The 12,982-nt window shown below is 37.8% G+C and overlaps 1 protein-coding gene across 1 annotated transcript in view; it reads left to right on the top strand.

Annotated features, from left to right (window-relative positions):
- Nucleotides 1–11,437, top strand: part of LOC124776690 (platelet-activating factor acetylhydrolase-like) — a 91,940-nt gene extending 80,503 nt beyond the window's left edge. Inside the window, exons 6-10 of the mRNA XM_047251793.1 lie at nucleotides 301–414; nucleotides 513–604; nucleotides 1,146–1,334; nucleotides 10,892–11,031; nucleotides 11,137–11,437. Coding sequence (XP_047107749.1) covers nucleotides 301–414; nucleotides 513–604; nucleotides 1,146–1,334; nucleotides 10,892–11,031; nucleotides 11,137–11,216 — 615 coding nt within the window. The 3' untranslated portion in view covers nucleotides 11,217–11,437. The remainder of the gene's footprint in view (nucleotides 1–300; nucleotides 415–512; nucleotides 605–1,145; nucleotides 1,335–10,891; nucleotides 11,032–11,136) is intronic.
- Nucleotides 11,438–12,982: the final 1,545 nt, after the last annotated feature.

The raw sequence follows: 12,982 nt of genomic DNA, 5'->3' as shown, positions 1-12,982 counted from the left end.
AGATCGTTACTCATGAAGAAGCTGATAACTACTTTAAAGTTTCTCATTTCAGTAAACAGTATTATTCAGTTTCTACTATTAATTGCAAATCAGTCCTATTCCTAAGCAGTAGATAAATTTCTCTTTTGTCAGTATTTTACTGAAACATCTTCACTTTTCCCTGTTTCTCATCATTTACTCACATCATTGAAGTAGCTGAACCTGGTGTAAATTATATTATATCAAGCATTCCACTCTTATAAGTAATGCTTACATATATTAGAAAGCTATGTAATCTTTTCCTCCTACTTTGCATTTCAGATTAAGAAAAGAGCGAGTGAGTGTGTTAAAGCTGTTGACCTGCTAGAGAGGATAAATGCAGGATCTAATGTGGAAAATATTCTCGACAATGGCTTCCTTCTGACTCAGCTTAAGGTAAATGACAAAAATTAATTTAATTCCTTTTTAGTTCTTACTTTATTTGTGCACTTTATCTAAAGGACTTATACACAATTTTTGTAATTCCCATGTAGGATCGCTTGGATCTGAGTAATCTGGTTATGATGGGGCATTCATTCGGTGGTGGTACAGCCCTGCTGGCCCTAGGGACAGATTCTCGATTTAGGTAAGATGTATTTCAGATTCTCCCAATTTTTATTATGCTTTACCTGCTTGCCATAATCCTGATATACTTCGCCTTATGGATGACACTTATACCCGTCAGTGTGTTGGTTTGGTACGCAACAGCACACCAGATGTTGATTTGGTTGAAGTTCCAACATTTAAAAATGTGCTCTTGGCAAGTGATTAGTCAGCACTATTGAAATATGACCTTGCTTCAAACATCCCTGTTAGTATGTCAGGAACGCATGGGTGTCATGTTTTTGTTTTCACCATGTAGAATATTTTGCATGAGTTGATAGCAGCTTTACGTAACACTAATTTTAAGGCAGTACTGGTAATGACTATGTTGATCTAAAATATATGACATCAGCCACTCCTAACATGTTCATAGCAGTCTTGGTCCTCAGTTAATTTAAATAACTAACAACCTGTGTAATAAGGAGAAAATTAAATTCCCCCAATATTACACCCATAGTTCATAATTCTGTAAATCTAAACACAACATTGCTGTTTGTTTAAAGAAAATCTACTACTTGTTTCAGGCTTGGCATAATTTTGGATGGTTGGATGTTTGCTCTAAAGGAAGAAATTGACTTGCCGAAGAAGGTTACTCAACCAGTAATTTTCATCAACACACAGACTTTCCAAATACCAGCAAATGTCTCAGTCATGCAAAGATTTATAGAAGAGAGACCAACACAAAACACAGAACGAGCAGGATATACAATAAGGTATGATTAATACTGTCATACCATAATGTTATTGAATGTTCTTTTGATTCCTGCTTCTGTACTGATAATATTTGAACTTTATTATTCTTTAATCTTTGACCATAGTTTTGTTATGATATTAGATATATCAGAGCATGCATACATAAAAAGCTAATAGGGCTTCACAGACAACAGAAATTAAAGCAATATACAATATTTAAAATCCATTAAAATATGCATACACAGTTGTTAATACACAAACTTACAAGGGAGGAAGTGATACTTCAGACACAGAGGAGCAGTCAACTAGGTGTGTAAAGCAACTACTATAAATATTTCCTCTATTTTCAAACAGTGGAAAGTCTAAGATGAAATAACAACAATGTTATGAGTGCTACTTACCCTACAGAGAAGACACTGAGTCACAGACAGGCACAGTGAGAAGATTGCTATACATTCAAACACTCAGACAAAAAGTTCTTCTTCTGAAATAGAATGCACACACACACACACACACACACACACACACACACACACACACACACACACACACGTACACACACACACACACATACACACACATACACACACACACACACACACACACACACACACACACACACACACCAACATGATTCACACACACACGTCTACTCTTTCTGGCTGCCAGAGACGATATATGAATATAATGGAGGGAAACATTCCACGTGGGAAAAATATATCTAAAAACAAAGATGATGTAACTTACCAAACGAAAGCCTTGGCATGTTGATAGACACACAAACAAACACAAAAACACACACACAAAATTTCACGCTGATCACCTGCCACCCTACCTAACACCTCTTTCCTCATTACCTTCGCCAGCTTCATCCTGACTCACAACTTCTTCACTTTCGAAGGCCAGACATACCAACAATTAAAGAGAACAGCCATGGGTACCAGGATGGCCCCCTCGTACGTCAACCTATTCATGGGTCACTTAGAGGAAGCCTTCTTGGTTACCCAGGCCTGCAGACCCAAAGTTTGGTACAGATTTATTGATGACATCTTCATGATCTGGACTCACAGTGAAGAAGAACTCCAGAATTTCCTCTCCAACCTCAACTCCTTTGGTTCCATCAGATTCACCTGGTCCTACTCCAAATCCCATGCCACTTCCCTTGACATTGACCTCCATCTGTCCAATGGGCAGCTTCACACGTCCATCCACATCAAACCCACCAATAAGCAACAGTACCTCCATTATGACAGCTGCCACCCATTCCACATCAAACGGTCCCTTCCCTACAGTGTAGGTCTTCATGGCAAACGAATCTGCTCCAGTCCGGAATCCCTGAACCATTACACCAACAACCTGAAAACAGCTTTCGCATCCTGCAACTACCCTCCCGACCTGGTACAGAAGCAAATAACCAGAGCCACTTCCTCATCCCCTCAAACCCAGAACCTTCCATAGAAGAATCCCAAAAGTGCCCCACTTGTGACAGGATACTTTCCGGGACTGGGTCAGACTCTGAATGTGGCTCTCCAGCAGGGATACGACTTCCTCAAATCCTGCCCTGAAATGAGGTCCATCCTTCATAAAATCCTCCCCACGCCACCAAGCGTGTCTTTCCGCCATCCACCTAACCTTCGTAACCTCTTGGTTCATCCCTATGAAATCCCCATACCACCTTCCCTACCCTCTGGCTCCTACCCTTGTAACTGCCCCCGGTGTAAAACCTGTCCCATGCACCCTCCCACCACCACCTACTCCAGTCCTGTAACCCGGAAGATGTACACGATCAAAGGCAGAGCCACGTGTGAAAGCACCCACATGATTTACCAACTGACCTGCCTACACTGTGAAGCCTCAACCTCCGCTAATTTCAAGTTGCCGCCGCTCATACCTCACCTGTCATTCAACAACATCTTTGCCTCTGTACTTCCGCCTCGACTGACATCTCTGCCCAAACTCTTTGCCTTTACAAATGTCTGCTTGTGTCTGTATATGTGCGGATGGATATGTGTGTGAGTGTGTGTGTGTGTGTGTGTGTGTGTGTGTGTGTGTGTGTGTGTGTGTGTGTGTGCGAGTGTATACCTGTCCTTTTTTCCCCCTAAGGTAAGTCGTTCCGCTCCCGGGATTGGAATGACTCCTTACCCTCTCCCTTAAACCATATCCTTTCGTCTTTCCCTCTCTTTCCCTCTTTCCTGACGAAGCAACCTGGGGTTGTGAAAGCTTGAATTTTGTGTGTGCGTGTTTGTGTGTCCATCAACATGCCAACGCTTTCATTTGGTAAGTTATATCATCTTTGTTTTTAGATATATTTTTTCCATGTGGAATGTTTCCCTCTATTTTATTTTATATATATAATAGAGGGAAACATTCCACATGGGAATCTTTCCTGATGAGGCAACAGTTTGTTGCGAAAGCTTGAATTTTGTGTGTATGTTTGTGTTTATTTGTGTGTCTATCGACCTGCCAGCGCTTTCGTTTGGTAAGTCACATCATCTGTGTTTTTAGATATATTTTTCCCACGTGGAATGTTTCCCTCTATTATAACCATATTATTAATTTGAACCCAACAATTACGTTTGTTATTGTCACTGTTGCATTTCGAAATCTTTCCTGTCGTCTTATTTTCTCTTTATTTTCTCTTTCTGTTTTTACCAGTAGACTCACTTTGTATTCACCTTCCCCTTTTTACCGTAAAAAATATATATATATATATATATATATATATATATATATATATATATATATATATATATATATATATATATATATATATAAAAACAAAGATGAGGTGACTTACCGAACGAAAGCGCTGGCAGGTCGATAGACACACAAACAAACACAAACATACACACAAAATTCAAGCTTTCGCAACAAACTGTTGCCTCATCAGGAAAGAGGGAAGAAGAGGGAAAGACAAATGTCTGCTTGTGTCTGTGTATGTGCGGATGGATATGTGTACAATGGATATGTGAGAGTGTATACCTGTCCATTTTTCCCCCTAAGGTAAGTCTTTCCGCTCCCGTGATTGGAATGACTCCTTAGCCTCTCTCTTAAAACCCACATCCTTTCGTCTTTCCCTCTTTCCTGACGAAGCAACCATTGGTTGCGAAAGCTAGAATTTTGTGTGTATGTATGTGTTTGTTTGTGTTTCTATCGACCTGCCAGCGCTTTCGTATAGTAAGTCACATCATCTTTGTTTTTAAATATATTTTTCCCGCGTGGAATGTTTCCCTATTTTTTTTATATATATATATATATATATATATATCTGTGTGTGTGTGTGTCTTTTCTCTTTTCTCTTATTGAAGGAGGATTTTTTTCTGAAAACTTAAATATTTAGTAGCCTTTTAATTGTGTCTGGGACTTCTTGTCTAAAGCTTAAATGTTTAGTAGCCTTTTAATTGTGCCTGTCTGCAACTCAACCAGCTTTAACCAGTGTTGCTATTTAGTTCTAGCTCTACTCACAAAACAAAACAGGATACAGAGTCAGTAGCAAAAATATTCAGAGGTAGCATATGTCTATATTCAAGAACATTAATCTGATACTTATGAAATAGCACACCCATAACATAAGTCATACCGCAGTTTTATTATTATTATTACTACTACTATTATTATTATTTAGTTTTAATACAATGCTGAAAACCCTGAATACAGTACGCACTATTTGAGGACTGACAACTACCACTTACCTTACAGAACTATTCATAAAAACTGAACAGTATTTAAGGAACAGTCCAGCCTGCATGTTTTCTTCCTTCCCTGTTTTTCTTTCATTGATTATGAGACAAAAACAGAAGTGGAAACTAGAGGTGTATTGCAGTGTTTAATGTACTCTTACAAATACCTAATGAAAAATGACAACATTTTGGCATGTTACAAATATTTCTTATTGTGACCTTTACACATGAATTTAAAATACAGGATGGAATATAATGTACCCCTGCAATCATTTCCAATGGTCCATGTTCTCACTCTATCACTTACTTCATTCTCATCACTGGTGAAACCTACTACAGCTCAGGGAGAGCAATATGAAAAACAACTTGCTGTTTGCTATGTGACATGTGTGTAGTGCAAGGCTTTTTATATAGGAGTGACTTCCATTAAAGTGGCTAAATACACAAATGGACACAGAATAACTTGCCTGCTTTGAGGACATCCATCACCTAGTTGCTCAGCATGCTCTACAGTATGACTAAAGAGACCAGAGTGTCTGCTATACTACATATGCCACTTGGATGCTCCCATGTGGTATTAGTTTCCTCAGATCACATAGATGGGAAATTGCTCTCCAACATGTCCCCTCATTCAGTGGTTCCTAACCCTTCTGAAACCATTTACGCTGAACAAGATCATATAAAAAGCAATACCCCCATTAGAGTTTAGTATCTAACAAAAATTAAGATTGGAAAAAACTTGTTTCAGCATTACTATTTTTAGAATTACAGGAAAGTACATAATATTTCACTGACATTCAGCAAATAAAACTTACATGCTTTTGTAGGTGCTATATTAAAACAAGAAATAATAAAAGTCAGTTACATTGTTGGTACTGCATATTCAAACAATCATTATCATTTTTGGCTTTGTCTCAGCCATTGCACAATGTGACTCCAGTCTGTGAAGAAAACTAGCAACTTTATATTGTGCTTTCAAAATATTCACCATAACTCCTTGCAAGCCAAGGTTAAACATATTGCAAAGAAATTACAAGATATGCCACTTTAAGTGAATTATCTGTTATTTTGTCATGAGTCTTGCTCCATTTACACCCTTTCCAGAAAAAAAGCAATTTGCTGTCAAAGTCTGAGCAAGCAATTCAACATCTTGCCATGAGATAGCCTTCGCACTTCTGTGAAGAATTCTTTGAGAATGGTTGTGTTTGTTGCACTACCTTGGATGTGGTTTATGGCCTTTACTACCTCAGTGAATGTTTGTACATTTAACAAATCAGATGGAAGCATTTTCACTACCAAACGATAAAGATGTATAATCGAATTTGCATTTGGAGCAACTTCTTTTAAGAATGTTCAGAGTCCAGAATGATTGTCCAACATGGAAGGTTCTCTGTCTGTGCATAGTGCTACCAACTTTGATCAGTGCACCTCATTTTCCTCAGTGAAATTCTTTAGTAATCGGAAAACCATCTCCACTAGGTGTAGTACTTTCCAGTGATTCTTCCTTCAGGTTTTCTCGGTGTTATTGGTTGATGGTGTGCTTCTGGGTGTTCAACCAAGTTGTTGATTCCATTTTATGCTCAATATTTTGACAGCCAACCCAGATATCTTCATCAGGTGCTGCAAGTTCTGTTTTTATGTGTACTCATTGCTTATGGACTACTGTTGGTCTCACATCATTACCGTTAACTGACTTCTGTTCCAGATACTGACTGCACCCTTGATGCTCTTTTGTTTTTCAGAGCCCACACTGATTTTCTATTAAATGCACATTGTCTCAGAGTTTCCCAGTTCTGGTGAATGTGGTGGCTGGTAAAATCTTAATTGAGTGCTAGATCCCAAGACTTTTTTAAATTGGAATCTCCCTCACAGTTTATTAAAAATGAAACATAATCTAATGCTTTCTGTTTATACATCTACACCCTGAAAATCACTGTGAAGTGCATGGCAGAGAGTACATCTCACTGTTCCAGTTATTAGGGTTTCTTCCCATTTCATTCACATATGGAGTGCAGGAAGTATGATTATGTGAATGCCTCTGTGCATGTTGCAATTATTCTAATCTTATCCTCCTGATTGCTGTGTAGTGAAATGTAGGGGTTTGTAGCAGATTCCTAGAGTCATCAGTTAAAGCTGATTCTTCAAACTTTGTTAATAGACTTTCTTGGGATAGTTTATGTCTGTCTTCAAAAGTCTGCCAGTTCAGTTTCTTTAGTGTCTCTGTGACACCCTCCCATGGATCAAACAAACCTGTATACATTCCTGTTAATCCTATTTGGTACACGTCCCACACACTTGAGCAGAATTCTAGAACTGGTTGTACGAGTGATTTGTAAGCAATCTCCTTTGCAGACTGGATGCACTTCCCCAGTATTCTACCAATAAATCTAAGTTTACCATCTACTTTGCCCATGATGGAGCGTATGTGATCATTCCATTTCATACCCCTTCAAACTATTACACCCAGTTATTTGTATGTGTTGGCTGATTCCAACAGTGACTCATTGGTGTTATAGTTACAGGCTATTACATTTTTTGCTCTGTGAAGTGCACAATTTTACATTTTTGAACATTTAAAGCAAGTTGCAAATCTTTACACCACTTTAAAACCTTATTAAGATCTGACTGAATATTTATTGTGCTTCTTTCAGATAGTACTTCATTCTAGATAATTGAATCATCTGTGAAAAGTCTGAGGTTACTATTAATGTTGACTGCAAGGTCATTAATATACAGCATGAACAGCAAAGGCCCCAATACACTTCCCTGGGGCACACTCAAAGTTACTTCTACATCTGACGATGACTCACCATCCGAGATAACATGCTGTGTCCTTCCTGCCAAAAAGTCCTCACTCCAGTCACAAATTTGACTTGATACCCCATATGATCACCCTTTTGACAATAAGCATAGGTATGGTATTGAATCAAATGCTTTTTGGAAATCAAGAAATACAGCATCTACCTGGTTGCCTTGATCGAAAGCTTTCGGTACGTTGTGTGAGAAAAGTGCGAGTTAGATTTCACATGATAGATGTTTTTGGAATTCATGCTGTTTGGCATGGAGGAAGTCATTCTGTGTGAGCTACTTCATTATGTTTGAGCTCAGGATATGTTCTAGTACTCTATAACAAATCAGTGTCATGGATATTGTACGGTGCTTGTGTGGATCTCTTCTACTACCTTTCTTGTAGACAGTATGGACTGTGCCTTTTTCCAAGATCTGGGCATGGTCTTTTGTTCCAGGGATCTACAATAGATTATAGATAGAAGAGGAAGTTAGTGCAGATTTAGTATAGAACTGACAGGGATTCTATCGGGACCTGCAGCTATGTTCACTTTTAATTATTTCAGTTGTTTCTCAATGCCACTGACACTAATACTTATTTCATTCATCTTTACAGTGGTACAAGGATTAAAGTGGGGCAGTACCCCTTCATTTTTTTTTGTAATGGAACATTTGAAAATGGAGTTAGACATTTCAGCTTTTGCATTGTTAGCCTCAGTTTCAGTTCCTGTTTCATTCACTGTCAACTGGAAATTGACTTTGGTGCCACTAACAGCCTTGACATATGATAAGAAATTCTTTGTGTGTTGTGGAAGATAATTTGACAATATTCTGCTATGGTGGTCATTGAAAGCTTCATGCATTGCTGTCTTGACAGCCAAACATATTTCATTTAACATCTCTCTATTTACAGCCCTATACTTTATTTTATGAACTGTTCTACTTGGAACATATTTATCCAGTACATAGTCAACTATTCTTTTAAACCTGAGCCACAGTTCCTCTACATCCCTGTGCCCTGTGCTGAAAGTTTCAAGTTCCTAATTGAGATATGATACTACTGATTTTTTATCTGGTTTACTGAACACATATGTATCTTTCTGCTTGTGTTAGTTGTACTTTGGTAATCACTATTGCCACAACCATGCCTTGATCACTGATACCAGATTTGATGTGGGCATCCTCAAAGGTGTCAGGTCTAATTGTTGCTATTAGAACTGATATATTTGTAGCATGAGTGTGGTTCCAAACTATATATTCTAGGTAGTTTTCAGAGAAAGCATTTAGAGATGTTTCTTAAAGCCTTTAGAGATGTTCATAGAATGTCTTACCTTGCCCACCACTAACAAAACTTGAATTTTCCTAATTGATTGTTGGATAATTAAAGTCTCCATTGATGATTTAAGTATGATTTTGGAACTTACATACAAGTGAATTGAGGTTTCTTTCTAAAGTTTTTGGCTACATCAAGAGAAGAGTTTGTTGGGTGATAGAAGGATTGAGTTATCATTTTGTGCCCACCCCTCATACTGAGTCTTGCCCAAACAGTCTCACATACAGCTTCTATTTCTATCTTGGTGGCTTTGAGTTTTTTGTTTACTGGATTTAATACGTATACCACCTCCATTTCCCATTTGCCTATCCTTTTGATACACGCTTCAGTTTTCCCCAAAACTCTCACTGCTATTAATGTCAGGTTTCAATCAGCTTTCTTTACCTAGTTTTATATGAGCTTCACTGCTTTTCAGGAGTGCTTGATCCTCTGGCACTTTGTTGCAAATGCTTCAGCAGTTAGCCTTTAGGATTTCAATGCTCTCACCTGTGGGAGACATTTTTTTTGTCCTTACACTGATACTTCTAGGTTTCCTACAGAAATCATTATCTGGATTGGATGGAGAGTCACCTAATCTAAAAAACCCTTGCGTGCACCCCACACACAGTCAGCTATCAGAGTAGCAGTCTCTGATGTGTAGTGTTGACCTGACCCATTTAGGGGGGACCATCCCATTCTCAACCCTATAGAGCAAGTCCAGAAGGTCATAGCCTAGCTTATCACAGAACCTTCGAAGTCTCTGGCTCAGTCCTTCCACTTGACTTGAACCAAGTGGCCGCCATCAGTTCTGGGTCAATGCTGCAAACTGTGAGCTTTGTCAAAACTCAATGCACAAGGCTGATCTTCTCAACCTTCTCTGCCTCTCATTGGAATGCCAAGTGTAACTTTGGAGCCCAGACAACAGGCATCATTTGTTCCGATGTGAGCAACAATCTGCAGTTGGTTGCACCATGTTCCCTGATTGGCTGCCAGAATAACCTCTTCAATATGTTGAATGAGGCTCCCAGCCATACACACAAAGTGCACCGGGTGTCCTTTTGTGCCCCTTTTTGCCATTTCCCTAAGGGGTACCATCAGTCACCATATGTTTCAACTGGTGATGATTACCCTTTTGAATTTGCCTCCTCTTGACACCAGACAAAACAAGTTTCTCCAAAACAGGTGAAGTGAGTCCTACTAGACTCCCAAGGTTGAGAACCACTGCCCTCATTCCACCACCCTCTGGATTTACCCTCTGATAACAACAATAATTACATTATTCTTTCCACTTTCATTTCTCTTCTTCTTTTAATACATGTTTGGTTCTAACTCTGTGCCTTCTATCATGTCTGAACTGTTCCTGACACAGTACATACAAGTTTATTGTATTTTACCTCCTACTCACTGAGACACAAAAGGCGGTCCCTGCTAATGTAGAATCTGAGGTGCTTGCTTCCCCTTTCCAAACTTCCTTAAAAAATTCCATTTTCTCTATGAAGAAGGAATATAAAGTTTCAAGTGCTATGATTACTGTTGTAAGCATTTCTAAAAGTCATACTAGAAAGTCTAAAGTTCCTCAATAGAAATAGGTAAATCTTAGTAAAACATTACAGAGAAGGAAAATGCAAACTTATCTACCAATTCAATGCAACTCTAAATTGCTTACTTACATCAAATATTTGATCTCATTACTTTATTTATTGTAATTTATTACCAAAGAGAACAGTACAAGGAAATGCATAAAGCCAACTACAGAGCTGAGAAAATGATTTTATTCAAGATGGATGTTATGTTACAGAGCAACAACACATGAAAGTCAGTCAGATACGCCTTTTCTCCTAGGCTACTGGCTCAATCTCACCATGAAGAAGATAAATGCTTTAACTGCAATAAGGGTTAATAATCATCTAATACTGGATTTTCTTCAGAGGCATATTGGTAGGGAAATAAGTAATTTTAACTAACGCTTTGCATGAAGTGAATTTAAACGTATTAAGTAATTAAACCCATAATTTATCTGTGTCTTTACAACTTTTTTTCCAGGTGTCCCTGAGGATAACAGAAGCCAAGAATACCTCAAAACACAGTCTCATCATATCGCCAAAGCACTTGCCATCATTTGAATCACATGACAGAATATTAAGCTGAACTCATTGACTGGTTGTAAATAAGTAATTGACCAAAGGGCCAAGCACTTGGCATTACTAGTAAATAGTTACAACTCTTGTGCTAGTGGCAGCATTCACTTTTGTCCAACACAAAGAGGTTTTTGTGATGTGTAATGTATCTCTGTTTGACAAAAAATGTGTAAAAGGCCACAAATAAAATGCAGCACAAAACCTGATGTGAAATTGTATGTTAGCATTATTGTACATAAAAACAAATACAGATTAATGATGTAAATCTTACTGTAAAATATCATTAAAACTGTAATTCAAACATTCAGTAAATACAGCAGTAAATGTGTCCTTAATATCAAGGAAATAGGAAGTGAATGACAATATGGAGGAAAAATCATAAGTTGTGGTTGGTATCACATTCACAGTTTATCTGCATTCAGTGTTGTTCATCTCTTGCAGTAAACGCAACTTTTGTGGACTGGAGGTACAACATATGTAGTTGCACAACTCAACCTTTCTAACACTGCCTGCCCCTTTATGATATAAGTTGGCCACATAGACCATGAAAGGCATTATTTATTCACTCCCTACAGCTTGAAAAGTTACTGCCAGCCATCATATGTCCACATAAGAAAAATGAATTCTAATTTCTTAATCAACTCACAGCACTGTACGTGTACAGCTTTAACAACTACAAGGACACAGTTAAAAATTAGCAAGGCAGTAAATATAGAGAAAATATACACTTACTTTTGATGTAGTTCTCTTTTATAGGTCAATATACTTTGCCCTATGTATTTCTTGATGATAAATTCCAATTACTGATTAATGATTCCATAGGTTCCACAAAATACCCACTGGATGGAAAACATTTACAGTCATAAATTTATTTCGATGAGGGAATATGTGGACATCACAGTGTGACAAATCTGTTGAATAGAGTGGGTGTTTGAACAACTCATATTTCAGTTCTATCAAATTTACTATTGCCCAAGCACTTTTGCAATTCAGGTCTCATCTCTCTGTTTCTCTTCTGCATCGAGTTGATGCAGAACAGTTGCATAGTGAGGTAATGCTCCACCATTTGTAAGATTATAAATAGACTCTTTTTTTGCATCCCAGATGACATTGCTCATAAGCTGTCTATTAGCTGCAGTTGACTTTGCTCTTTTTTGGTGCCTGCACACATGATTGAAATTTCATTTCTGGTCCAAAGTGGTGGACCCACATCTTATACAATGTAGAAAACGGCACAAAAATATTTTGGTTGTGTCTGAATGGTCACAACATTGCTGACAAATTTATTTTAGCTACCATATTATAGACAGAATTGGGCAAATCTAGCACCCACATTTCATTAAGCTTTATTATAGCCAATTCTTCAGATTACATGTACTTTTCATTACATACATAAATAGTGAGAACATCCAGAAGAAAGTAACAAGGCAGAAAACAAAAATACACAATATATATTACAAAGAAAATAGATATGCTAATGTACCTTTCACACATCCCAAGTGAAATGTTCCATATGGATGTGGACTAAGTTAGAAAATCTTTTCATTTAAAAGGAAATAACAATTTTGTCACAAAACATGTAAATGTATCATACATGGAGGTGCATATAATAATTTTTAGGCTATTGTAGCCACAGATAATCAAAGACAAAAAGCAGTTACAAAACTTATTCACATTGACCACCTTACTCCACTGAAGATGACAGATTTTATGTAATGCTCTTGTAGTTTGCTATTATTGTTACACTGTAA

This window comes from Schistocerca piceifrons, chromosome 2, assembly GCF_021461385.2.
Source record: "Schistocerca piceifrons isolate TAMUIC-IGC-003096 chromosome 2, iqSchPice1.1, whole genome shotgun sequence".
In the NCBI taxonomy this organism is placed as follows: Eukaryota; Metazoa; Arthropoda; class Insecta; order Orthoptera; family Acrididae; genus Schistocerca; species Schistocerca piceifrons.
The sequence above is the reverse complement of the archived record's forward strand: the minus strand, read 5'-3'. Positions and strand labels throughout refer to the sequence as shown.